This window comes from Taeniopygia guttata, chromosome 12 (assembly GCF_048771995.1).
Source record: "Taeniopygia guttata chromosome 12, bTaeGut7.mat, whole genome shotgun sequence".
NCBI lineage: Eukaryota > Metazoa > Chordata > Aves > Passeriformes > Estrildidae > Taeniopygia > Taeniopygia guttata.
In genome coordinates this window covers 8,806,575-8,834,471 of record NC_133037.1, presented here as the reverse complement: position 1 = coordinate 8,834,471, position 27,897 = coordinate 8,806,575, and the positions used below count along the sequence as shown (strand labels likewise).

General features: G+C 44.8%; 1 protein-coding gene across 5 annotated transcripts; it reads left to right on the top strand.

Moving 5' to 3' along the window:
* The first annotated feature begins 68 nt into the window (after nt 1–68).
* On the top strand, nt 69–26,308 carry QRICH1 (glutamine rich 1). Of its 5 annotated transcripts, none has more exons than XM_030283468.4 (11): nt 69–202; nt 1,174–1,234; nt 4,548–4,877; nt 13,139–14,155; nt 16,439–16,616; nt 17,204–17,358; nt 18,117–18,231; nt 19,557–19,665; nt 20,021–20,172; nt 20,852–20,942; nt 21,719–26,308. In XM_030283468.4, exons 3-11 carry the CDS (start codon nt 4,569–4,571, stop codon nt 21,909–21,911), a joined length of 2,319 nt encoding a protein of 772 aa, XP_030139328.4. In that variant the 5' UTR covers nt 69–202; nt 1,174–1,234; nt 4,548–4,568; the 3' UTR covers nt 21,912–26,308. The 5 variants fall into 5 exon arrangements, with proteins under 5 accessions (XP_030139328.4, XP_030139331.4, XP_030139330.4 ...); XM_030283470.4 differs by having other exon boundaries at nt 102–131; XM_030283469.4 differs by lacking the exon at nt 69–202 and adding an exon at nt 373–774.
* Nucleotides 26,309–27,897: the final 1,589 nt, after the last annotated feature.

The following is a 27,897-nucleotide window of genomic DNA, read 5'->3' as shown; positions in this document are numbered from 1 at the left end:
TCCCCGCGCCCCGCCGTGGCCAGGCCCCTTTAAGGCGCGGGGCGGGCCGAGGAGCTCAGCTCTCGCGGGGCTTGGGAGCCGCGCTCTCGCGAGGCTGGTGCAGCGCGCTGATTGGCTGCAGGGGGTTGAATGTAAGATGGCGCCCAGGGAGCTGTGAGGGGAAAAGACTCGGGGCCGAGGCGGCGGCGGCGACAGGGCCGGGGTGAGGCGGGGCCGGGTCACGCCGCGGCGCAGCCGGGCCGGCGGGCCGGGGTAGTGCGCGGCGGCGGTGGGGCTGGGTGGGACCCCCCTTGGGGCGCGGGAGGAGGAGGCGGCGGTTCCGGGGGCGGCGCGGGCCCGGCGGGGAGGGGGAGGGGGCGGCCCCGCCTGCCGCGCGCGCGCGCGCTTTCCCGGCCCGCGCGGGCGCGCCCCCGGCTCTTCCCCCCCGCGCACCGGGCGCGTCCCCGTCGCCCCCCCCGGCCCGGGCAGCGAGGCACCGGAAGGCGCGGCCTGTGCGCGGCCCTCGGCGGCCCCGTCCTCCCGGAGCCCCCGACATGGCTCCTGCCGGGGGGGGCGGGGGAGGCGGTGTCACGGCGCCGCCTGCGGGCCCGGCCCGGCCGCCCCGCCGGCAGACAAAGGCGGCAGGAGCGGCTGGGGCAGTGCCGGGTCCCCGCGGGCGGGGTAAACCCCGCGGGCTCCGCGTCCCCGCTCGGGCAGGACAGAGGCTGAGCTGCAGCCGACGGTCTCGGGGCCTAAATACGAAGCTTCGCCTCGTCTTGGCTGGGTGGCCTAGCGGTCCGTAGCCTTCCCGCCTGTCTCTCGGGCAGCACCGGGAACGCGCGGGGGAGGGGTGGGGGGATTGCTTCTGGATGCGGTCACTGCTGCTGCTGCCTTGTTCTAAGTTCTGTGTGCCAGTAACTCCGGTGTTACCCACCATGCCGCGCCTGTCGCCGCACGGCGCTCTGTGACAGATGTGCTCGCACAGTCGCTCTCAGTACCACCAGGCTGAGCGATACGATGGTTAGAAATTGGGCATCTTGCAATTCCTCAGTAGGAGCTGCTAGCTGCGTGGATGATCATACCTTTGTTTCCTCATTTTTTTTTTCTTAATGGAATACATATTAAAAATAAAATGACTTAATAAAGAAAGAGAAACTGGGGATGGAAAGGGCTTCTTTGTTCTGTCTTCTCCAGAACGTTACAAGTCTAAGAGCTCAGGACAAGAGCAGCAGAAATACATGCAACATGGTGACTGGTGAGTCCAGATTGTCCACATGCTGCAAGTTGTGTGTGTGTTTTCAGTAACTTCAGTCTAAGTTTTATCAACTAACCGTATGTGCTCCTAATCTTCAAAGAATTTCTTGAACTTACTTCTTGAAAAAAAATGCAGTTATGCTGCACAGAGAGGAGTTATCTTCCTTTATTGGAGAAACTTATTGCCTGGATGCTCTTTTTTAATTTTTAAATGCAATATTAAAAACATGCTGCTGAGATCCAGTGAGGGTGGACATCTGCAGTTTCCAGTGTGTGTCTGTGGGATAAATGGAATGTACAAATTAGTGTGTTTTAATAACTGAAAACAGTGACTGCAGCAGCAAGCTGTATGTGTTAACCTACAAAAGCCTGTTGAATGCGCCCTAGAGCCTTACAGAGGTTTTCTGCCACAAATGCAGGTTGGTTTAATTTTAATAAGTAGAATTTCTGGGGGTGCAGCATTACATTTATGAATCTTTCTCTGGACTTGGTACCTCCACTGCTGCATAGGGGTAGTGCAGTAGGAAGTGCAATTTTGAGTGGTTCAGTATTTCTAGTTAAATAATCTTAAGCAGCCTTAAAACTGATATGAACATCTCCAGGAGACACTGTTACCTACAAGGTCTGTAACTGCAGCTGTAGAGAAAACCCGGGGAAGGTCTTGTGTCTCTTCGGAGGCAGGAACAGATGCCTCATGGCATGGTGGGGCTCTGGTCCATGCCTGGCACGTGGAATGCTGCAGGGGCTCAGCTTAGTGGCTCGTAGCATAGTAACTTCAAGAAAGTGTAAAGGATTTTTTTTTCCCATGGTAGACAAAAGGAAAGAGATTTCCTCAGTGCTTGCTTTAAGATTTGTATTTAAGAAATCAGTGCTTGCTTGGTGGTCAGAAGAGGTTGGTGATGGTTTGGTGGTGGACCTCTGCTGCTTGTGCTTCTGGGTGTCTTGTGGCTTCTGGTCTCTTACACAGGAAAATGATGTAGCTTGTGAAAGAAGGGTTGGAGTTTCAAAAGTAGAAGTGAGGGCTAACAGTTCCCATTGGGAACAGTGGCCCTGCTGACCTCCTTATTCTCTCCTTTGATAAGATTAACAGAAGGTGGATAGCCATTTCCTCAGTTGTTAGAACATACTAAAAACCAGTGCAGGAGTGGGAAGGGAGCACCTGGGAGAAGTGAGCCCATCCAATTCAGCAGCAGCTGGCTGTCAAAGAGCATCTGTGGCACTTATGTCTGGGATCCTGCTGTCAAAGAACATCTGTGGCATTCATGTCTGGGACCCAGCATGGCATCGTTGAGGCTTATTCTTCCGAAGAGTCTTCCCTCTCAAAGCTGTGTCTGCTAGTGCACCTCAGGGTGGACCTGGAGAATGATGATGCTCTTCTGAAAGCCTCACTGTAATGTTGAAGTCAAATAGTTGAAAGTTCCACATAGAAGACTGGGACAAGTTAATTGCTCAAAATCTATTTTCCAACCTCAGGGTATATAATAGAGCATCATGCAGTTAGATGCAAAACACATTTCAGTGTGCCTGCTGTAGGTCTTATCTGAGTCCTGAGTCCCTATGGATGCATTAACATTGTTGTTCTTCCTCGGTTTTACCCTGGGCCTATGGTCACTGGGTAGGGGTTAGTGCTGTGGAGGTGTAGAGTACTCTTGAGTAGCTCCTGGAGAAGTGAGTTTTTCTGTCCAGATATGGGTTCTACATAGATATCTGTATGCTGATATTTGCAGAGCTGTTGGATATGCTATATGAGCACCATTATCTGGTGTTTTTTACTAAACATGCTGCATTGCTGCATATTTTAAGAATATTTTTAATAGAAATCTCATACAGCAACAAATGTGTCTTAAAGACTTCAGAAACCATAGACAGAGCGCAAGTTGCCTCATGTGTGTTCCTGTTACCTTTGATATTAGTTTTTTTTTTTTTTTTTTTCTTTTGTGAGCTTGCTCCAGTGCACTAGCCATGAACCTCCATGTAAACAAAAGCTCTGTTTGGACTGCTGTCACATTACAGTGAAGAGGGGTTAGCATTTGCTTCAGCTCTCCCAGCTTTTGGTGATAAGTGGCACTGGACTTGTACAGTGTGCTTGAATGACAGTGAAAGCTTGGAGTTAACTCCCATTTTCCCACAGGGCAGTCTTATGTTCAGTCATAGCCCTGTCTCAGTTCTACTTTGTTAAATCATGGTGAAAGGATACATAAAGCTCTGGTTTGTACCTGTTCTCTTTAGACCTACAGTCATAGTGATGTCTGTCTGTTTTTCCTCCTTTATGCAGCTTGATCTAGTAGTGCTGAATCACCTCTTCTAGTCCTGATCTTGTGGTGTTTCACATCTTTTCACACCTGTCTCAGTATCTGGTGATGTTACAGCTCAAATGTATTTATGCTCTATCAAGGCTAATTAGTGCCTTAAAAACAACCAGTATACTCACTGCAAAAACAATTGGTGGGTTTAAACAAGACAAGTCAATAAGAGAAGAATGCTGTCAGAGTATACCCTAGAGCTGTCTGACGTTCTCAGGTGGAGTTATCTTTGGTCGTGGTGGTTTTTTTCTTTGCTTTCACTTCCGCCCTGATCATCTTTTCTTTTTCTGTCTTTCTGTTGTCTTCACACATGGCATGTTTCATGTTAACCTCTTCCTACATTAAAAGGACATCAAGAACTGATGCTGCAGTTGCCTTTGTCATTTCCATAGCTCTGTTTCTCCATGTGTGTAGTTCCCAGTTTGAGGAAATATCTCTATTCTAGCGCTCTCCTTTTGCTTGCTGTGTTCAAATCGATGGGGCTGTCCTGCTCCTAATAGCAAAGAGCTGAGTGCTACATCTGTTGCTCTTCTGTTGTGCTTCACATTAGCTGCCTAGAATAGAACTGCACGGCCTGATAGAACACACTGCTCGGTTTCCCACCTCTGCGGCTGCAAAGCAGGGCCGCAGATATTGATTTCTAAGCCTCTCTTGCTAACAGTGCATGCTGCAGACAAATGGAATGTATGAGTGGATTTGTCTGGTACAGGGCTTGCCTGGTCTGGGTGAAGTACAGAGCTAGGACAGTTTACATGGCAGTGAGCTCTGGGAGGAGGAGGAATCACACCTCGGTGTCATTCAGACTCCCCTGAGCTGCCAAGGGTGAATCTGAGAGATGTGTAGTAGCACAAAATGCCTCATAAAAGTAAAGCATCTGTCTTGGGCATCTGGCTGTGCATGTTTGCCAGTTTTCATACAGTACTTGGTATGAGAGATTAGTTACTGGAGTTAAGAATATCCTTGCATCAAGGGAGTGCTGTAGTTAAGACTTTTACTTTCTCTTTCCTTAAGGAACCCTGAGGACCTTGCAATATGAATAATTCTCTGGAGAACACCATTTCCTTTGAAGAATACATCCGTGTGAAGGCACGAACGATCCCCCAGCACAGGATGAAGGAGTTTCTAGACTCCCTTGCTTCCAAGGGGCCAGAAGCTCTCCAGGAGTTTCAACAGACAGCCACCACCACAATGGTGTATCAGCAGGGTGGCAACTGTATTTACACGGACAGCACAGAGGTGGCTGGGTCTTTGCTTGAACTTGCTTGTCCTGTGACAACCAGTATCCAGCAACAAACTCAGCCAGAGCAGCAGATACAGGTTCAGCAACCCCAGCAAGTCCAGGTAAGCATCTGAAATAATATTTGAATTATTGTATATGTGACTTGCTAACTGATGGAGTAGTATTCAGAGCTGCTGTCTAACCTTAAGCCTCAGACAAGTGCATAAGAGGCAGGGCCAATTAACTTCATATAGACCAACAATATTTCCCTTTCATTTCAAGAATTTGGTAGTAAATTTGCTCTCTTGACTGTGCCTCCCTCGAGCCCTGCTGTAGGAGGAGCCGCACACATAGCAATGGAGTGGTGTCACCTATTGGAGAAACAGTTCTGGCATATACACAACTCCAGAAGCCTTGTGCTCTGAAGCTGCTATAAATACCAGATCCCTCTGACTGATTGTTCAGGGTGGCTGTGGAATGAAGCTTGCCTTAAAGACTTTTTTTTTTTCCTTAATAAAATCAGTAATCTTTAAATAGTTTTACTTGAACATTCTAAAAGTTGTTCTTGAACTGACTTTTAAGTGAGGGGGAAATGCAAGAGAGTCAACTTTACGATATGAGCCAGGGGAAGATAAGTTTCTGGAAAGGAATTCTAAAGGATGCATATGCATCAAGGTAGAGTATATGCTTGCACAGCAGGAGTTGTCTTCTTTGTTTTGATTTTTTTAAAGTAGATATTACATTAGGTATTTTATTAAGTATTAAAGCGAATCCACTATCAGAGGAAAAAAACAAACCAATTTTATAACTTAGGAAACTGCTTTTGTCTTGATATACATTTTGTAATTTGAGGAGTTCATAGGTGGCAGGGTATTTACTAAAGTTTTTTATGATATGTCTCTAAACAGCTGAAATCTGTCCATAGCTGTAATTCTGATACACTTGAGATATGAATCTTTCTGGTTTCAGTTTCTGTAGCAGAAGGTAAAGCTACAAACTTTATTTTTTTAATTTTATTTTTTTTTTACAATAAGGCTATGGAGTCACAAGTGACTGGAGATCAGGTAGTGTGTGCTTGCTGCAGTGTAGTAGACTTGTGTCAACAGCTCACTTGTGTGTTTTTATCCTACAGCAAAGACAAAACTCCTTCACTGGTAACTCGTCTCCAGTTACTCTCTATTGAGTAAATGAATGCTTAACTGGGACTTCTGTAACCTGTTGCCCTACAGTGACTTGTGTTGAAAGGCTTTTGAAGAACAAAAACCTGGTCTTTCAGGCATGACTTGGATCTCTGTACAAGGCTATTAAAACTATCAAGAGTGGGTTTGGTTTTGCCAGCTAGTGTGTTTTCTGGAAGAAGTTTTTTTTGCAGCAGAAGAGCTGGGAGGGTTGGCTTTTGAGTACCTCAGCCTTGAAGATGTGGAAAGCCCCCAAACCAATTGTAAAAGTCAAAAAGAATCTTTTTTTTTTCCCTCTCACTTTTGCTGCCTCATTTCAGAACTACCCAATGTTCAGGCTTGACCCTTGCGAATCTTTTAGTAACAGAGATAGGGAGGGAGGTCATATATCTTATGCTCCAGAGAAAAATAACCTGACCTTCTTGTAAATAAGCATAGAGTTCCTGCCAGAGACCGGTTCCTGATTTTGGAACTGAATGACCTGCACCCTAAATATGAAAAGCTGCTAATGAATATTAAGATTTCAGCAACTTTCCTGAAGAATGCTGTCTGCTCTCTTCTCCTTGTTTATGTCCCCTTGCTTTTAGATACCTGCTTTCCCATCTGTACGGATCATCATTATTATTTGTATTGCCTACTGTGCTGCTGACTTTAGGTGGCACGTTTGGTACTAGATGTGGCTGCAGCTTTTGTGTATCAGCAGAGCAGCTGAACTCAGTTGTATTTGAGCAGCTAGCTCAGAATTATCTTAGTTTTTCTGCAAGAATAGAGTGGAGAAGAATGCGGTTACCCCTTTGCAAGAGTGTTTTTCCGTATTTCAGGATTTCTTATTGAGACATAATTGATGTTAAACTCATGATTTAGTGTTCACTCATCTCTGCACTGTCACTGTCGCAGTGGCAGAGCTCATCTTCTGGATAAAGCTGGGTTTTGTTGTGACGCTGGGGAGTGACAGTGTTCCACCATAGCCGTGCACCTGGTCCAGCTGGCGCCCTGTGCCAAAATACTGCTTGTGTTGTATTATGATGAATTTTGGTCATCTGCTGAAGCCTCTTAGCTTTTGATTAAACTTGTCATCCTGGTACTTGAATTGGTAATCTGTTTAGTTCTTGCTAATCCAATTACAAGTCAGTGGAAGACCCTTTGAAGGCCTATGCTTATGTCTGGCAGTGTGACAGTGCTTCTGGGGGTGACTAACAGTATGACCAGTCAGATGACCTCAGAGTTGAAATTGGTGATGATGATCTTACAATCACAGAGATAGTTCTCAGGTTTCATCGTAGATTTTACTTGCTGTGAACAACTAAAGACAGAGTGTGACTGCTTGCTGTTTTATTTATTATAGAAAAATAAATTTTCTCTTTGAAGAAGTTGTCACCTTAAGGTTTTCTTACCTAAAAGTCTCAACAAAGTCTTATCAAATGATTATTTTACAGTATGAGTGGATGCAACTGTTGGGTTATGTACACTGTCATTGCTACAGTTAAGTGTCCTGGAGCTCCTTCCACACCCACTATCACAGGGATGCCACAAGTGACCTTAAGAACAAGTTTAGTATATCAAGTTGTCGTACCTTGTTGTGCATCAGGGAGTGGCAGGGAAGGTCTGTATTTTGCTTCAGTCAAGTAAGAGTTTTATCAGCTTTGCTTTTGGTGAGATTGTTGCTTATTGGTCCTGTGCATAGAGGCCATGGAATTGATGATGTCAGTGAGGTGTTTAGTGCTGGCTTGCTTCCCAAATATGGTACTTTTGCAGAGGTCAGCAAACCTCTTGTGCCTCTTACCCAGGAAGCTTTAACTGGAAGAATATCAGAGGACAGAGAGTATCTTTGTTTATGGTGTGTGTGGAGAAAATCCTCTGTTTCAGCTTCTTATGAACTGTCTGATGTCTAGGTGGCAAGATTTTCTTGGGTAGGGCTTGAAGGGAGTTTGCTTCATGTGGGCAAGATCACAAAACTGTATGGGGAATGGTTGAATGCCTGTGTAAAATATCTTTCAGTTGATACTTGTGCCTTTCTAATTGCTCAGTTCCTTATGTGCTTACTATTCAGTCTATTCTGTGACTTCAGACCTTTATAGGAGGCTGGACATTATTAATGACATAAGGCAGGGAAAGATGTCCTTAAATAGCTTAGAAAAAAGTCTTATCTCTGGCTCTGCACAGAATGCATCTTTCCTTTGCTTCTGATGGGTGTACCTTCCTCCTGCCTCTGTACTGGTTGTGAAGTTTAGCTTGGAGGTAGAGTTCCTATTTGGTTATGTTTGAAAAACATACCAGTATGATTTTAGTGTAGCGTCAGGTATTAATTAGCATTTGCTAGGGCTGAGTGGGACAATTCAAAGAGTGGTTGTAGTCAAGAGTGGTGTTTTCAAGGTAGCATCTACTTGTATATGGAAGTACCCTTCTGTTGGAGAGGTAAACTGTTTTTTCCTTCGTTCATGTCTTTTAACTGCCTTAGACCTAAATCCCTCCCCAGTGTACAGCTTGGCAGCATAATCTTGATAGTGTAACTGTTTAAACACACCCAAGGCCTAATTTAGCTGATGGAATTCTCTCTCTGATGTTGATGAATGAGCAGAGGAAAAACCTGGAGTGAGAGTCAGTCTGGCAGTTGTTCTGAAAAGCTGACTCGCACCCTTCCCATAGACCTTGTTTACTTAGATAGCAAAGGACTTCCTGTAAAGTAGTTAAATAACACGTTCTGACATTTCCTGGTACTTCACTGATCAGTCTTTTCACTTACTCTTCACTTACACTTTTCATACCTCTTTTGTACTTGCTTGTACACTTTCTGGTGTAACTTTAGAAGGAACTCTTTTTTACAGTGTTAGTTTTTAGTGCTGGACATGCTTTAGCTTAGGACTGCTGTTGAGGGAACTGTATTTTAAGTCTTCTGTCCTTAAATTAGGCTAAAAAAACTCTGAGATTATTCTTCTCATGCTCTTACTAACTTTTTTCCCAGGTATTTGACTTTACGTGGGAAGTTTGAGATGTGCCCACATTACTTCTGGGGGCTTTTGGAGCATACTTCCCACAGCAAGTTGGCCACCTGCCGAAGCCTTCTTACCTCTTGTAGGTTTGGTGCCTGTCATTTGAGATTCCCTCCAGATGAAACTAAGCTGTAAGATGCAGTGTTGTGTTTTGGTGTTGTTAAACTTGACTGGTGAGCAAGACTAGAACTAAATTTGAAATAGTCTTCTGGAAGCTATATTATGGACATGTTAGTACGTCTGCAGTCTTGCTCTGGAGATCTGCTCTTGGTGTGTGCTACTGCTTGCTGGTTTAAATACAGCTTCGGAAACCAAGATCTCTTTGTGAAAAGTTGCATTTAAGAGCCTGTCAGGTGCTCTAGGAAAAGCTACATATCAAAAAATCCATGCAGGAAAGAGTTGCTCTGTGTACTTGTTTAGAGTTAGGTTTTAGGAAATATTAGATAATCCAGTCAGTCTGCAGATGAAAGAATTAACAAGCAAAGAAAATCTCAGTTGTTTAAGAACTGAGTCCGATTCCTTTTTGGGCAGAGAATCCACACAGGGCAGACATGTTATGATTCCTACTTGAAAGTTTGTCTATCAACCATTAGGAAAAAAAGTTGTGGCAACCAGGCTTCAGATGTTCTCATGGTCCTGGGGTTATTTATTTAGTCTTTGCATTTGCTCATTTCAGGACAGAATATGTTTTTGGGCTTGATGTGACAGAAGATTTCCTTTAGGGGGATTTAGTTCTGCTCTCCTGTTACAATACAAGGTTGATTTCTAGCACTTTTGGTTTTCTAAGCAGCTAGTACTTGATCCAGCTTCCAGCTACTTTATAGTGAAAAGGCGTTTCTCTGTGTCATGGTACCCTGCTGGGAGGTGGTTCTTTCATGCTGTTGTATCCAAACTTTTGGCAATAAATTGTATTTCAGCACTGGTAACTTGACATGTTCCTTTCTTGCACCAGTAACCCAGGAATCGCCAGCATAACATGTTTTTGCTTTAATTTTCAGCATTAAATGAAGATTTAAAGTCCCCTGTTGGTCTTGGCCTGTAAGTTTAAAACATTCCCCTTTGTACAGAGTCTCTTACAAAGTCTGCTGCTGAGTGTAATTCTTTGTCTAACTTGCTATCTGAGGAAAAAAAGGACAATGAGGTCAATATAAGAAGCCTTTGATCTCAGACTAGATTAAAGCCTGTAAATTTGAAATGGATGCTTGTAGCACTCCTGGATACTACCTACTTGAAAATAGGGAGGGATCTACTTCAAGATACAGTTGTTAAAAATGGATATGTAATTCACAGGGGATGCATAATGCGTGGTAGGTAGAGCTCTAGTATCTTTTTTAATAGAACCACTCTCTAGTCAGAAACATGATGTCTGCAGTTTGGAACATGGAGAGCTTCAAGTGATTCTGGTGTTTAACTTCATATTGTTTGGGTCTGGACTCATTCTTTGGGTGTTAACAATAGCAGGGTGGACTCTAAAGCAGTAGTAAGACATCCCTGTTGTAGTAGTTAGGATTTAGTCCTGGGGGAGATTTGAAGGGCCTCAGGGTGTGACTGCTCATCTGTTAAAAGTGGTGAAGTTGCTGCTGACTTTCGAACACTGTAGGCTCAGGCTCTGGAATGGTTAATGTCTCAAAGCTGCGCCAGGGGAGGTTTATCGTGGACATTAGGAAGCATTTCTTTACCAAGAGAGTGGCCTCTGGAGCAGGCCTTTGAGAAGTGGTTGGTGAAGAAGCATTCAGGCAGTGCTGTGAATGACATGCTGTAGCTTATGGTCAGCTCTGAAGTGGTCAGGCAGTTGGACTAGATGGTCAGTGGAGGTCCCCTCAAACTGAAACAGTCTGTTTGCAAGAGCAGAAGGGAGCAAATGCTGTCTTGTTCCATTTGTTCTTAGGCCATGCCTCTTGCTGACAATGCCTTTCTTAAACCAGTTCCATTACCTTTCTACTTGTGCTTATGTGATAAAATTGTTTCAGTGCAGGAGGAGATTTTGAATTCTTACTGCTAGCAAAAATAAAGTCTTTCCTTTATATATTTTACAGCACTCACAGGAACCGTAATGTGAAATTTTGTATGAATAGAAGGTGGGAGTGCTTATAAAGTGTTCTTAGTCAACCTGTGGAAATTGTGAAAACACTACAGAGGTACAGGGCAAATGATGCATTTACCTCTTAACATTGTTTTGAATCATAGCAGATAAAGCAAATGTTTCTTGTGTGAGACTGAAAATACCAGTGCAATAAAACATGTAATTTGTTCAATCTTTGGCCTTTGCCTTGCAGGTAATCTTCTGAACAAGGATTTAAATTAATAGTAAGGACCATGTTAGTGATTTTTAAAGTGAGGTATTTTGGAGAATTCTTGCCTTAGGGGTGTGTTTACAACTGACTTTCTTAAACTGAGCCCTTACCTGGGATCCATGTTTGGGTCTGTTTGCCCAAGGCAGTACTCATGCTCCAGGGCGGAACAATATCAAATAGAGCTGAGGAAACATCCCATAGGTGAATTCATCTTTTTCAATTGAATGCCTGATCAAATCACTCATTGATGCAGCTTTTTAAACTGTCATGCTGACATAAGGTCACATGCTTCTTGTTACCTTGCAGGAAATTATTACAGAGTCACCACATCATCTGGATTACAGTATACGGCACAGAGTTCCCAGAAGGAACTATAACCTGTTCTTCCTGGAAATGAATTAATTCTTAACAGGAGGTGACTTATAAATCTGGCCTGCCAGTGGTGCATTTTGCTACCCCAGTTTTTTCCTTGGCAACTCTTAATTGGCTGTAAATGGGTCCTTAACATTTTTCAAGACTTCTTAGCAGTGATGCTGGGAAGTGAGATTTTGTGCACAGCAGGCCTGCGTTGTAGTTCTTTCTGGTATTGTCAGGCTGACTAGTGTGCTGTCTCTGTGCAAATGCTGCCTTAGTCTGTCTGGATCCAGGAAGTGAGGTAGAAAAAGGTGAGAGAACTGTGAGTAGGAAGACATTTAGTCTTGCAACTAAGTAAGTCTGTGTTGGCTCCAGCAAGAGGTGTTGAGTAATTAATTCACTCCCTTAAGATAAAGTGTTAATGAAGCCTGGAGAAACAGATGGTCATGTGTACCTGGGATATTGCTTCTAGGACAAGGCAAATGTAACAAGTTGTCTGTGTAAATGTGAGGAAAAGTGGAGAAGTGTCTGGAAAAGGGATGTGAAGCTATTGAGACCTGAAATTTGTGCAGGGGGCTGCCTTTGACTGCTGGCTTTCAGTGTGCTGCTGGACTGCTGCTAGGTATTGTGGCAGACTTTGGACAAATGAGCATTAATGTGAGAGGGTGTGATTTTTTTTTCCCTCTAAAATAAAAGGAACTGGTTGGGAATCAAGTCAACAGATTTGTCTGTGTTACTCAGCATTGTCTAAGTGCATGAGCTAGAAAATACAACTGAGTAGTTTGGACAATAACTGGTATTAAATGGAATAAGTAAATAATGAAAAAAAGGTTGGTTTTAATTATCATTGCCAAAGAAATTCTTCTAGAGTTTACAAAACATGCTGCAGCATAGGCCATTAACGCATGACAGAGATTGAGGTTGAACTTGCCACATTGTGTGTTGGCACCCACTTGAGTAGTGTTACTATTAATGATAGGCTTCCAAGTAATATTCCTGTGCTTTATGAGGAAAGAGCCAAGTGCTGGTTTTGACTTACCCATATTTCTTATTGCCTGTCACCAGCAAGTGATCCTGTGGCCATCTTGGGACTGGGGTGGGCAGCAGTAGAACAATCTTTAGAGCATGGTAAGAATGAGGCAAGCTCCTGTGATTGTAATGTGAATCATCTTTAAGTCTTGGTATTGCAAGACCTGTGCTAATGTAACATTTTAGCAATGCAAATAGCTTTGAAGATTCTTGGATTCCAAGGATGGAATCCATTGGCTTGAGCCCATAGAGCTTTGAGGGTGGAGATGTAGCTCACGTGCTGTTCTCTCTGTGCTGAGAGTCATGTGCAATGCTGAGCAAACACATCTGCTGTATCACTGTTATCAACCAGGCACTTCTAGAATAACTTGGTTTCATTTTCCTGAAATATTTACTAATGAATTAATACATGGAATGAAAAGTGAGCATAAAAGACCTGAAATATAGTGACAGACCATTCTGTGACTATGAGTGACAGACCACTCTGCTGAATCGCTGGTGTTTGCTGATCTCTAACTGTGGCTTGGTGTCGTTGCAGGTTCAGGTCCAGGTCCAGCAGTCACCGCAGCAGGTCTCCGCCCAGCAGCTCTCTCCACAGCTCTCTGTCCATCAGGCTTCGGAGCAGCCAATACAGGTCCAAGTGCAGATCCAAGGCCAGGCACAGCAGCAAGCATCCCAGACAATACAGAGTCAGTCTCTTCAGAGCCCCAGCCCATCGCAGCTGCAGGCAGCTCAGATCCAAGTGCAGCACGTGCAGACTGCCCAGCAGATCCAGGCTGCAGAGCTACAGGAGGAACACATACAGCACCAGCAGATCCAGGCTCAGCTTGTGGCAGGACAGGCCATTACTGGTGGCCAGCAGATCCAGATCCAGACAGTCGGGGCACTGTCACCCCCACCTTCTCAACAAGGCTCCCCGCGAGAGGGAGAGAGGCGGATTAGCTCTGCGAGTGTCCTTCAGCCAGTGAAGAAACGTAAAGTGGATATGCCTATTACTGTATCGTATGCTATTTCAGGGCAGCCAGTTGCCACAGTGCTGGCCATTCCTCAGGGCCAGCAGCAAAGTTACGTCTCTTTAAGGCCAGACTTGTTAACAGTGGACAGTGCCCACCTGTACAGTGCCACTGGGACCATTACTAGCCCCACTGGAGAGACGTGGACCATCCCTGTTTACTCTGCTCAGCCACGTGGTGACCTTCAGCAGCAAAACATAACCCACATTGCCATCCCTCAGGAGGCCTACAATGCCGTCCACGTCAGTGGCTCACCCACAACACTGGCTACAGTGAAGCTGGAAGATGACAAGGATAAGATGGTGGGAAGTACTTCAGTAGTGAAGAACTCTCACGAGGAAGTGGTGCAGACTCTTGCTAACTCGATCTTTCCAGCACAGTTTATGAATGGCAACATCCACATTCCAGTGGCAGTGCAGGCTGTGGCAGGGACATACCAGAATACAGCACAGACAGTGCACATATGGGACCCACAGCAGCAACAGCAGCAGCCCACACCCCAAGAGCAGGGGCAGCAGCAGCAGCTACAAGTCACTTGCTCAGTAAGTTAAAACTGCCTATTAGTCTCAGCTGGTGATTAACAACTTACAAATGTTTTGGAGAGGGAGCATGCCAACAGACAGCTGGTGTCTGCGAAGCAGAGAGGCATCTGTCCCAGAAGCCTGAATGTGACACAGGGCACTTCACTCCTGATGGGTATAAGACTTTCATGTGATAATGTTGGTACATAGTTATAGGATTCAAAACTTTCCAAAAGAAAGTACAGTTTTGATCTCAGTGTTAAAAATTAATAGATACATACTGATTGCCAGACTACATAGCAGGTATTCCGAGATCTGCAGTGTTTTCCTGAGCTGTTCCAGGGGTTGCAGTGGACAGGCAGGGATAATTTCAGCCAAATAAGGTGTGCTAATATGTACTAGTCATTATCAGTTACTTTATGTTATGTTGCACATGGAGTCCACAGCAGATCCAGTGCCCCAGTAAAGTATCAAAATCTGACTAGTTGTGAGCAAACTTCCCGGATCAAGTGTACTTTAGGGTACGTAAGGTATTTAAAATAAAATACTCTAAATACATAGGCAATTCCAGGAGGAATGTACTATCTCTCTAGGGGAGGCAACAAAGCTACTAGAAGTGAATATCACGCTTTTGGGAGTTGACCCTCTACAAACTGAAGCTGAGAAGGAATTTGACTGCCTGCCCTGTGCTGTCCTCTGGCATTATTCTTCTAGGGAATCTGGGCAAGTTGCAGCAATTTTGCTCTATTTGTGAAAAATATAAGTTTGTTAAGAAGCATCTGCCAGTTCAGCAGATTTAAATCAGCCTGTATCCAGCTTTCACACTGGACAAAGGTGTCTGAGAGGTTAGGGCAGAAGACTGTCCCTTGGATTGGGCTGATGGAGTTGTCTCTGGAAAACTTTCAGCTCTCTGGAGAGTAATATTGCAGCTCTGTGGAGGAGAGCAAAGGCTCAGTCCTGGCTACTACAAAGACAAGGTGTCAGTTCACCCTGGGACTCTTTGAGGCAGAGAGAGGCTTTGCTTCACAACTTTGTTGCCATCTGCCTTGATTAAAGCTGGGCTTTTTCAGTCAGTCTCTGTGCAGCTGTGCTACAAGCTGCAGGGGTTGATAAGCAAAAAGCTAGTAAGAGCTGATGCAGAGAATAAAAAACCAGTCAGAGGGAGATAGAAGGCTCTGGTCTGAGGCTCTTGCAGACTTTGCCTCTTAAGCTGTTGGTTTTTATGCTAGGTAAGGTACAGGTATTTAAAGTCTACATGCTGTTTTCGTATGCCATGGTCTCTAGTATTGTCAGAAGAACTTCCACTAATATTGACACTTAGCAATATCAAAGGAAAAGCTGTTTTTTGGGGTAGCTCTTAGGAAGGAAAAGGCAAAATTGTTTTCATATAAGAATTGCTATTTCTGTAACATACAGGGTACCAGTGAGAGTTTGACCAAGGTCTGTAAAGGTATTAATTGTGGTAGCTATGAGACTCTGTAGCACAGAATTGAAAACCTGTAGCAAAAAATGCAGAGTGAGTGCAGCTGGAGGACTTGCTGCGGGTTTTAGATTGGTGCTATTGGTGGCCTGACAAATAAGTTTGTTTGAGATCGAAATTCTTGGTGACCTAAGGTCCCACTGCAAAGTAAGTTTCAAAAGGGTCTGGAGATGCCTTAGGTCTGTAAAAAATCATTCAGTCTTCACACAGTAGTAGCTAGTCCCCATTAGTAATATTTGGTATTTTGAGAATATTGCATTGAAATTGAATGGATGTTTTGATGCTGTGTTCTAGTCTTACTGCTTTATACCTTTTACAAGTGAATTAATCTTATTTATCATTTATGATAGGAACAGAATGTATTTATTCTGTGTGCCTGTTATGTACTGCTTAAAGAAGAGAGTCTGGATAGGGAGGGATGCCAGTGGTGTATGGCATGTGATTGTACCCAGGACCTTCCTTAGGGCAGTCCAGTGTGGAGCAGCAGTGGTGAGTAAAGCTGGTGGCACCTTCCTGTTCAGGGGCTGGTGGTCTCTGTGGGCTGCTCTTGTAGTGAGATGGACTTCAGTGACGACTCAGAGTGACAAGCGAGCTGAAGATAGCTCTGTCCAGTCTAACTGAAAGAGTTTTTGGAGTGTAGAATATTCTTTTGTGAGCAGCAATTCAGGTTGGACAGCAAAAGTTACATTCCTTGGATTAATTTCTCGTTGGGAGTGTTGCAGAAGGTTGGTATCCTGGGGCTACAGGTATTGTGGGATTCTTGGTTTTTGTCCAGCTGTTGCATGTTGAAGTGTGTATATAAACTGAAGAGTTTTCTTTCATAGGCTCAAACTGTTCAGGTTGCTGAAGTTGAACCACAGCCACAGCCACAGACTTCACCTGAACTTCTACTTCCAAACTCTCTGAAGCCAGAAGAAGGTCTTGAAGTGTGGAAAAGCTGGGCACAGACCAAGAATGCAGAGCTGGAAAAAGAAGCCCAAAATAGACTAGCACCTATTGGAAGTGAGTGTCGTTGGCAATATGGCCTTCGTTTCCTCTCAAGTAGGATGAGGAATAACTAAAATGTTATGTGTTTACTGCTCTGTAAGACTCTTTTGTTTAATCAGTGATTTCCTAAATTTAAATTTTAATCTACTCTGCAGTACGAATTACTGTGTATTCCCACTGCCACAGGACATGTATCAGCTCTGTGCTGAGCCCCTTTGAGCACTTGGGCTGACAGCAATGGAAAAGGGCTCTGCATGGCTGTCGTGCATGGACAAGCTGTCTGTCCATGGTGGAACAGTCATGGAGCTGCTGTTTTCCTGTAGCTGCAGGGCAGCATTTCACTGAGGACATGGTGAAAGAAGGCAATAGGCATGCATTTGGTAGGGCAGAGGATCTTCCTATCAAAATCTTGCCTGTTTTATCTTTTAGTATTTCTGACAGCCTAAGATCTGGATTTATTTCAACTTGCTTTACTATACTGGGAGAATGAGGTAGTACTAGGCCTGCCAGATAGAATGGAGATGTGGAAAATGTTTTCTGAAATGTTAGGAAATAATATGCCTTTATCACTTAAATAATATAGCTTTGTTTTGTTTTTCCAGGGCGTCAGCTGCTGAGGTTCCAGGAAGATCTCATCTCTTCAGCTGTGGCTGAGCTGAATTATGGTCTGTGCTTAATGACACGAGAAGCTCGGAATGGTGATGGTGAACCCTATGATCCAGATGTGCTCTACTATATCTTCCTGTGTATTCAGAAGGTAGGATGGGACAGTTCTATGTGCTGTAGAACTGCCCATGTTGTCAGCACGTGAAGGGGACTCTTGGTTATAAAAATAGAAACTGTAGCTTCTATTAAGCTTCTCAACAATTTTATAAGAAAAAGTCTCTTTGCTTAAAAAACCTTGCAAACATCAGATGACTTGTCTGTCCTTAGTGCAAGCAATGCTTTAATCCGTGAGTTAAGTTTGTGAATAACTGTGTTCAGTATCATAGTGAAACTAATAAATACATTTAGCTTTTTTTGATGGGGGGAGAAGGGTTGGATGATGTTTGAAGAAGTTGTCAATGTCAAGACTTAAATTTAGTTGAAGGTTTAACAGGCAAGAACTTAGCTGTATGTGCTATGGGAAGTATGAGCTTTCTGGAAGAGCTGCAGGAACAGAGCTATACTTGGACAGGGAAATTGAGCATCCTTGTTGTTAACCTGAAAAAGTAGTGTCCACTACTCATGTGAAATAACTAGAAGTGAACACATCTGAAACAAAAGGTGAAATCCAATCAGCTTTACTTTGTAAGATAGTTTTTCCTTTTTCTCTCTTGGCATTCCCATGATAGTAATGGAGATTACCTACCCTGTATTCACCTTGGTGCAAGAGTACTCTTTAAGTAAACTGTATTAGTCTTCAGTGCTGTGCTGTAAAATGTTCAGCTGAGGATGTGGGCCCTTAGGATGAGGTCTGGTCTGAGGCACACACCCACTCCCACTGTACTGGCCTGTGTTGTGAATCTCTTACAGTATCTCTTTGAAAATGGCCGAGTCGATGACATCTTCTCAGATCTCTACTATATTCGGTTCACTGAATGGCTGCATGAAGTTCTTAAGGACATACAGCCTCGTGTTTCACCTCTTGGTAAGGGCTATTGTGTAAGAACTTTAAAACTTTCCAGAGCTTCAAATGTTTAAACTGAACCTATAGCATGAGTGTAGTCTGGAATAGAAACCCTTTTGAAGTATGTAATATCCCTAGGCTAGCTAACGCTGGTCAGGGAGAAAAATGTTATGTTTGCAGTGAATGCTGGGGTTACTGCAGTTGTCAGGCTCTAATCCTGACTGTCATTGAGCATTATTTGTCTGTCACTTGTCACCAATCAGAAGGCACATTATGGGGACTTCACAGTGTCATTAGATTGGCTTACTTGGCAGCCAGCTGATCCTTGATTTGAATCAGGTTTCCTCATCTGAAATGGTAATACATCCTGCCTCTAATATGTATTGTTTCTTTGGGAGATAATACAGCACTGTCATAGTGCCATGGAGCCAGATGGATAGCAGAACCAACTGAGTGTCAAAGGAAAAAACAATGAGTGAATAAAGCCTCCAGTGCTGCAGTCAGTTGCAGCTCAACCTTATGTTTAGGAAATTATGGCAACAGGGATGGGGGGAGGGCAGTTCCAGAAGAGACAAATTTTGACAGAACACTGTATGAGAACTAGATAAAAATTGCTTTTTCAGAGCATGGAAACCTGGTTTCTCATTGCTTCTTTTCCTTTGATATGTTTGGACATGAGTGAAGAAGTTAATTCTTATGTTCAGTAAAGTAGCTGATGTTACAGGCTAGGTGGCTAAGTGGCACCATGAGTTTTGGAATCCTTTTGTTTTCAGTCTGGCTGTTTGATCAGTGCTTTGACATTCCACAAGCCCCGGAGTTTGTACTGCTGTCTGTTTTTCTGTTTATCTGTGTATTTGGAGTGTAGTATTTTTCTTCTACACAAAGGGGAAAAAAAAATTGGAATATCAAAGGATTACTCGTGTCCAAATACATCACTTGGCACTGTGTGCTCACTGAAGCTGTGCTCAGGGCCAAGAACTGATTTGTTACACTGGCCTGCCTGCTCTCACATATTATAGGATTAAAAGCATCTGCATTGGAGTCAAGCCAATAATTAAAAGCTGTTTAAGTACATATTCTTTTCTCTATGGGCTGGGATGTGTAGGCATGTTGCACAAACATACTCTCCACAACTAGAGGTTGATGGATATGTACAAGTATTTCCTAACTGTACCTGCTATTTACAAAGTTATTTGCATAGCACTGAATCTTGACATTAGTGAGAATATCCTCTTTTTCCTTCTGTTGAGATTTATATGCTCTCCAGTACTTACAGACTGTAAAATGCTGCCTGTGCTTATGTTGTGTCTGTCCCCTGGCATGATGCTGACTTCTGATTATTGCAGGTTACATCCTCTCCAGTCATGTAACAGAAGAGATGCTGTGGGAGTGTAAGCAGCTTGGAGCTCACTCCCCTTCCACCTTGCTCACTACACTGATGTTTTTTAATACAAAGTAAGTACTCAGGTCTTAGGGAATCTTGGAGAATAAAAGAACTTCAGAGACCTTAACAAAATTGGTGTGAAACTCCTGCACTGCATAGGGCAAAATCACAAGTTTCAAATGGTTGCACACAGAACCCACTTGTAGCTTCATCAGATAAAGAAGATACAGTATAACAAGGGAGTGAGCTACCAGAGGGCAGACTGAACATGTGGCTTTTCTATGCTTTGCTGCTGGAAGAGTCCTTAGCCGAGTGGTTGGTTTGAGGTTCAGTCTGCTCATGATGGCTAAAGATAACGACCTTGCTGTTGTGACTTATGTCCCTTGCTTGCCTCTGAGTGTTCTGTGTTCTGTTCTTGCTGCTCAGATACTTCCTGTTGAAAACAGTAGACCAGCACATGAAGCTGGCCTTCTCCAAGGTGCTGAGGCAGACCAAGAAGAACCCTTCTAATCCCAAGGATAAAAGCACGAGTATCCGCTATATGAAGGCTCCAGGCATGCACCAGACAGGACAGAAAGGTAGTGTCTAGGAAGTTTCTTTGGTAGTATTTTACTTACTTGGGCTTGAAGAAGTGGATGAACCTGGAGATGTTTGCAGGTAGGGAATCCAAGGCTCTGCCAGTTACCTATAGCCTGGCAGTATGTGTTTTCCATGCACTCTATCCAAGAGAGGACAGTGCCTTCTAATCATAGCCCTGGGGACATGCCTTACCTGAGGCATGTGGGACTCATCAAAAACTAAGGATAAGTTTTTGTTACTTTTTTTAATGGGCAAAGAGACTGTTGGGTGTAATTGATTATGTAGAGATGGAGAAAATTCTTTGGGAGGGCTTCTCTTACCTTGGTTCATGTGAACTCATAAGAATTCCTATGTAAGTCTATCCTCTTAAAAGCACAGGATGCAACTGAGACTTTGCAGTCTCAGTAGTGATATTTCCCTCATTTTGCACACTGGTAGAGGAGAAATGGAAAGAAGGATATGGATGGGTTGTGATCTTCTATAGCCTTGGGATAAAGCAAGCTCTGCATAATGCTTTTAAGCATTTATAGCCAGGTGCTTCTGCCCTGGAACAGCCATATGTCTCTTGCCAGCTCTTGTATGGTGACAAGGTGCTCCAGTGTTGAGGCTCTGTGGTACTGCTCGGTGTGCTGTGCTTCCACAGAGTGTCTGACAGACTTCTGGGGGGCTGGTTTGTAGTTACAGATGACATGTATGCAGAGCAGACCGAGAATCCAGAGAACCCCCTGAGGTGTCCGATAAAGCTGTATGACTTCTACCTCTTCAAATGGTGAGAGCTCTCGTCTGTGTGTGTGGTGCTTGTCTTCTGTGACTGGGGAGCTGCACCCTGTGCCTGGCCTAGTTTTCAAAGTTGTGTGATAGCACTGGCACAATTTCTGTATTTCCATAAATTTACTTAAAATGGCGAGGGGTGTTGATGTGAAAGAGTGGGATTAACTCTGATGGCATATAAATTGAGTTTTTTGGGTATTTAAGAGACAAATCCTGATTTGTGAACTGGCTGCTCTTAATCTTGGACATTTGCTGTGTTGATGTGAATTTGTTCTACTGCTTATGAGTTGCAAGTCATCTGGGAGCATCCACTACTGAAGATAGGATTAGGGTCCTATTCAGACCAGCTTCTGAACAAAAATAAGGACTTGCTATGGAGATTGGAGGATGCCTCAAAGGACTCATCTCTAAATTATGGCGATTCTGTAATTTAATATAATGGTTCATCTGCAAAGATGGATCTGCAGGTAGCCTGAATGTGAAAATACCTCATCCTTTTTTCACTCTGAAGAACTTCTAAAGCCATGCGTGTGTTATGCTTACCAGTGTGGAATAAAAACTACTTTGTTGTAGTCTCCTCACCAAGGCTTTTTAACCTTGGCATGTCCTAAAACCTTGGAATGAATCTTGCTGCTAGGTCTATCTCTGTACCTTCATTTGTCATCAGCCAGATGTTCACTGTCAGGATTTGTGAAGCCTGGGGTGAGGACAGTGGTGGTGTCTCTCTTCCAGGACATTTTGTTAGTCTGGTTATTTCTGATCTTCCTCACACAGCCCCCAGAGTGTGAAAGGCCGGAATGACACATTTTACTTGACACCGGAACCAGTGGTGGCCCCCAACAGCCCTATCTGGTATTCCATCCAGCCGATCAGCAGAGAGCAGATGGAGCAGATGCTCACCCGGATCCTGGTGATACGAGAGATTCAGGAAGCTCTTGCCGTGGCTAATGCCAGCACCATGCACTAAGGCATCCTTCGTGGCTCAGATGGGGTGGGGCAGGGTGATGGGGGAGGGACAAGCAAAGAGAAATTGTACAGACTTTTACACTAAAGGAGATGCCTAAGTTTTTGGTTTTTTATTGGTGTAGTTATGAAGCCCTTTTAGGCTTCTTCTCTTTAAAAGAATCTAAAGGAAAACCTACCCATTGTGTATCCTACCCAACACACCAAACTGTTGGAACCATTGGAGGCTGCATATCCCCTGCGAGCTGGGAGCTGTGGAGAGCTGCTGGTTGACTCTGGGCTTTTTTTATGATGTAGAAAACCTGAACTACAGGATTGGCCTGGTTGGCTGGGGCCTCTGTCTCCTTGGAGCACGTGCAGCCTAGAGGGCACAGAATGATGGATGGACCTGCTCAGCCAGTGGAGGAGAGGCAGGCATCTTCTTTTCTTGTGCTTGGACATTAATTTGCTGTTATCTTGGAAGAAAGAGGAGAGAGTGAACTGCAATTATGATTTATACAAAAAAACAAACCAACAATTTCTATTCAGACCTTTAAGTGACATTTTTAGATGTTAAAAGTACAAACTTTACCACACTCTTCTTTTTTGGCCTAACATTGAGGCCTTAAAGCTTGAGGCTTCTGTGCCTGATGGAATTCTTGTAACATACACTTGTGTATCATATAAAGATACCACCCTGTTTCTCTTATGTATTCTTACTCTAGTTGTTTATTAAGAATGACGAGCACGTCTTTTCAACATGCCATTGAACAATGTGTCTTTATTTGGGGAAGAGTGAGCTGTGAGGGTGGGGGGGTCATTATACAAAGATCAGTATGCAAACTGGTTGTTTTCATCCCTGTTCATGCTTTCCAGCTCAGCTCTGCTGGATTTCTTTCACCCTACAATTTATGACGGTAGACGGGCATACACTTCTGTAGAAAGACCTGAATGTCTGCTTGCTGATGGAAGCTCAGTGCCAGGCTAGGAACATGCAATCTGTGAGACCAGATCAGACTGTCCTAATGTTCTGTAGCTTTACCCCTAGGCAAATCCCCCTCTTTCCACCTTTTCAAATGCATCACAACAACAGCGTGATGGAGAAGTAGTGGAGGGAAAAGGCCTTCCAGGAGCAGCATATGGCTTACTCCTGCTGTTTAACAGCCTTTTCACAGTTTTTAACACAGCTGTGTAGCTTTTGGCATCGTTCATGATCATAATCCCCAGCCCTGTAGCTTTGCCTTGCTGCATCTTAAATGGTTGCTGTATTTTATATCATTAACAAATAGTCTGCTCTTTTGAAGCCAGCAGGTAGCCAACTGTGCTTGAAATGGGAGATCACTTGCCAGGCTTGTTACTTGTGCCACCAGCTTCTTGGATGCAGAGAAATTACTCTGCTTCTTGAACTTGTCTTCCCTGCTTCTCGCCCTCATGTTCCTTCCCTGTTCCAAAATACACAGATAAATATTTAGATATATATTACAGTAAAAGAACTTAAACTTGTGTACAGGCAAGCAACTTCCCTGAAGCCTCTGTTGTCCAGCACCTATCTGTATTGAGAAGGAAGGTCTGCCCTCTCTGTTGGTTGTGCAGGAGTGTAAATTGATGAGAGTAGCCAATGTTCCCTGTCTTTGTGCTTGTGAGCAGTGTTGAGGTGTGCAGCTTAGAGAGACTTCCCAAGCCCCTGATGCTTCATATTGATGTTGGTGTTCCTGAGGAAGCAGGTGTGCGTGAGTTAGTGTCAGTATGAGCAGTTTGTTCCCTCTACATGACTTTGTGCTCAAGTAGGTGCGTGCAGAGAGGTGAAGTAGCAATGCACTTTTGTTTTGTTTTAGACTCTTAGCTCAGTGTCTGCCCTCAGAACTAGGCCAGAGGAAAACAGCCTGGGATCACTGCCCAGATCCAGTGGGTAAGCTGGGAAGATAGTGCCTAGGGTGGGTGTAGTGCTGGCAGCAAGTACTGTGACCTCAGTTTGTCTGCTGGGAGCCAGCAGTTGCCCCATTGTAGGGTGGCTCTGGGGATCACCAGTACTGCTTCAGCTGTCAGAAACTTCTGATCCTTTCACCATTGACAGGAACTTTAGCTGAGCTTTCTGGGGAAACAAAATTCCATGTTACCTTAAAATTCTAGGTTGTGCACTTTCCTTATTACTCGTAAACACAAGATGATGTCAAGTCTTTGTAGGGGGAAGAGTTCTCCTTGGAGTATACTGGTTAAGAACAGGGAAACTAGGCACACGGTGAGCTGTGGAGGTCTCCTGATGCTTGGTTTTGTCCTGATGGACTGGAGCGTTTCCATTTCTTTCTCATTGTCTGCATGTACATAGGAGAGGATCTGCTGATGCAGAAGTGGACTGCTGCACTGTTCTGTACTGTCTCATCAGAATGTCCACTGTGTTCACTTCATTCCCTATTTTTAGAGACAATCGATATACTGTGACTTAAGGATTATTTTCCTGGATCTGGCTTCTAGTCTGTCTCTCTGGAGCTAGTTTAAAAGGTACAGTATTTCTAGAATATAAATACTATGTTCTTTGATAGTGAAGAACATGATCTGCTCCCTTGTAGGGGCTCGTAGGAAGACATGCACAGAAGAGTGCTGTGGCTTAGGGTTGCTGTCCACATTCTGGGAAATTTCCCCAGTCAAACTACATGTAAAATAGCTTTTTAACACTTTCCTATAACCAGCTAGACTGCTGCTTAAAGGGCATTCCCCCTTGGCTCTGAGAGTGCCAAACTGCTTGTACTGCTCTTGTATGCGTGTATATATTGACAGGAACTCTCCGTGCCCTATGCCTTGTACGAGACAGGCTCAAAGTGCATCAATCTCTAAATAAATAGAGCTGAGAAGTCGAGCTGGAGACTGTGTGTTGTTGATTTTGAACTGTGCTCATCTTGTCACTGTGGTATGAAAGGAACCATAGAAAGCAGAGACTGACTGACTGTTGTAAAGCACCTCACATTCTGACATGAGACTCATGTATTGTCCAAGCTCTTGACATTTAACAGTGATGCTTTCTTTAGGAAACTTGTAGCCTCTTACAAGTGTCCACAGCACCATTAGATTTTCATTTGCTTTCAAGAGGTCAAGCATTTCGTCTTTAAGTGGTAATGGCTGAAGCAGTGGAGAGCAGACTAGAGTGGTTCTTCACTCCTGTCTAAAGCAGTTTATAAAGGGAATGGTCTAAGAACTTCTTTGGGCTCTCACCTGTTGGCTGCCTCTCCCATAGAGGTCTGGACTTCAGAGGGGCCACAAGATCTGAAGTAGTTCCTAAACTGTTCTGCCTTGAACAATACAAAAGGACACAATCTGATTTCTAAATAAAACCCTCTTCTGCACTGTTGCTGCTAGGGCAGAAATTAAGAAAGACAGTCTTGTTCTCGGCTGCATCAGGGCTACTGTCTGCCTTGGCATACATAGAAGGGATGAGGCCTCGAATACTCCTATGCTGTGATAAGAGCAGATCCAGAAATGGTAGAAAAGAGCCTCCTGAGTGTACAGGGGGTGGAGGATTGCTGGTACTGTAGTTGCTTATCCTCTTGCTGGACGGAGTGCTGCTGGACACTGAATGGCTGTGCAGCTGTCCAGCCAAACCACATTCTTAGGCAAGTTTAATACTGACTGACTTGGGGTTAGTGCTTGGACTCCTAAATCACTGTTAAAGTGGGATATCAACTGTCTTCCACCCTATATGGGGCTTTTCTCCCCATCTTATTGCTGGAACTGCTCCTCTCAAACATTACAGGGAATGCACCTTATCCTGATGATTCAGCCTCTTCTGTTTCGTTGGTGCCAATGCTTAGGAAAGAGCCCTTCTTCGCTTATACCTCTTCCTACCTTAAGGAACATCTCAATTCTTCCAGAAGTCTTGCTGACACGCTTCCCCCAAATCTCTGAAGTGATTGCTGTATCCCTGCTTGTTGGTTTCCTTTGCTGCGTGGCTGAAGCTCTGCTCTTAGCACTGCAGTCACGTTCCCTGTAACCTTGTGCATGGCAGACACGTTTGCCTGCTTCTCCTTTGGCATTGGAGCTCATCAGAAAGGGAAGGCAGATTAAACCCACTTTCAGCAGCAATAAACCATGTCTAGAGCTCGAGGGAACTGCAGGAGAAAATGAGGTGGAGGGGATGTCTCAAAAAGGCAGGGTCCACTTGCAGCCCAAAACCTCGCTTGATAATGAGTGTGCAGCCTATATGCAAAATACATCTTGTCTGTCCCTCCTGTGTTGACCCAGGTCTAAACAGCACATGTGATTGGCATCCTGCAAAGTGACCTTCAGAACTCTCCAGTAGCTTTGCCCCGTGAGTAACTCACACTACAAATCATTTTAAAGAGATGCACTCAACTATTTTTTTAATTTAATTTTACTCTTATATTCTCTGCTCTTTGTAATCTGCTTGGAAATAAAATGTTTTTCCCTGCAGCCTTTTGTTGTAGTCTGTTTGAGAACCATTAAACTTTGCCTGATGTTTCTGTTGGAACAGAAGCCAACATGCCTGTTTACTGCTGTGCCCGTGCCCGTAGCACAACAGCTCAGATCCGTGTGTGCCTCCCAGGTAGGCTCAGCGAACCTTTGTTAGCCTGTTCTTTTTTTAAATAAGGGTAGAGAGATCTGTCATACCGATCGTGGTCTGGTATGATGCCTCCTGTTGTGCTGATCCTGTGACAAGAGTGCATGTCCTTGGCAGGCAGCGCTTTCCGATCTCTGTTCACGTTTCCTGTGTCCTACAGGGTAGTAACATGAGTAACACATTTCTTGGAGCTACTTTCTGATCTCTGAACAAGGAATTAACCTTCTGCAGCAGGGTGTTGTAGGCACAGGACCACTGTACTTTAGTCCCTGAACTAGTTAGAGAGGGGGTTGCCTTGGGCAGGGTGTTACAGGGAGCAGGTGAGAAGGGGTGTGGTTGTCTCATGTCCCTCATGCTCTGAGGCTGAATCTGGAATGTCACAAGAAGTAAACCAAGAGGAGGAAGTTGTTCAGTAACCTGCAGTACAGGAACTTTTCCTGATGCTCAAATGGAACTGCAGGGATGGGAACATCTCATCCTGGAAAAAGGCAGCTGCTATGTCGTGTAAGGCTCATCTGAGGCAGATCTGTGTTTGTGCCTGTTCTGCTGCTCTGGGCACAGTCCTCCTGCTACTGCTCTTTTCCAAAATCCTCCCTCCAGCCCCAGTCTGTGGTACAGATCTGAAGGTGCTACACCCCCATCCCCAGTGTGCAGCTATCCTCTTCACACTGCTTGTTTCACACCTGGCCTGGTGGCTTTGGGAAGAGGGGGCTAATGCCTAGCTGGGATCACCTTGGATCCTCTCTGGTGAGACCACTGCCTCTCATCCCCCTCGAGGTGCAAGACTGGCCTTGCTGCTGCCTCTTGACTTTCATCCTTCCTCCCTTTGATTTACAAAATTGTTTGGATTCTGCTGGTTTGTCCCAGCTCTGCATTCACCACTGGCCCAATAAGCCCATTCTTGTCTTCTGAAGCTGTGGGAGTACCTGGTGTTGGACTTAGCTGCCAACCCACAGTGTCTCTCTGTGTATGTCACCATGTCACCCGTAGCTGGGCTTTTTTAGGTGGTCTTCTAGCAGGTATCACACTGTACTGGTGCCACAGGCTGGTGCCAGCCAAGCCAGAGCCTGGCACGCAGGGCCTATTGGGCTGCGCTGGAGTTCAGCTCTCTCCTGTCGCCTGTTGCCGGTACACGGGCCTGAGCTCAGAACAGCCACGATGACCCGATGTCACCGGGCTGAAGACACGCGGCGGGCTCGGTGCTGAGAGGCTGCTCAGGCGGCAGTGCCGGCGGCAGCACACCGGCACCGGGCTGAGAAGCTGCTCGGGCGGCAGCACACCGGCACCGGGCTGAGAAGCTGCTCGGGCGGCAGTGCCGGCGGCAGCACACCGGCACCGGGCCCGGTGTGTCGCCGCCGCGGGCTGACGCAGCGCAGGGCAGGGCGGGGGCTGCGCTGCGCTCGGGGCCCTCCGCGGCGCCAGGGGGCGCTGTGGTGCCGGC

Bases quoted from the DNA above. Each gene is read 5' to 3' on its own strand.
- QRICH1 (XM_030283468.4), top strand. From the start codon at position 4,569: ATGAATAATTCTCTGGAGAACACCATTTCCTTTGAAGAATACATCCGT. The intron at 16,617-17,203 runs GTGAGTGTCGTT...TTGTTTTTCCAG, and splicing joins TAGACTAGCACCTATTGGAA to GGCGTCAGCTGCTGAGGTTC. The intron at 17,359-18,116 runs GTAGGATGGGAC...AATCTCTTACAG, and splicing joins TCTTCCTGTGTATTCAGAAG to TATCTCTTTGAAAATGGCCG.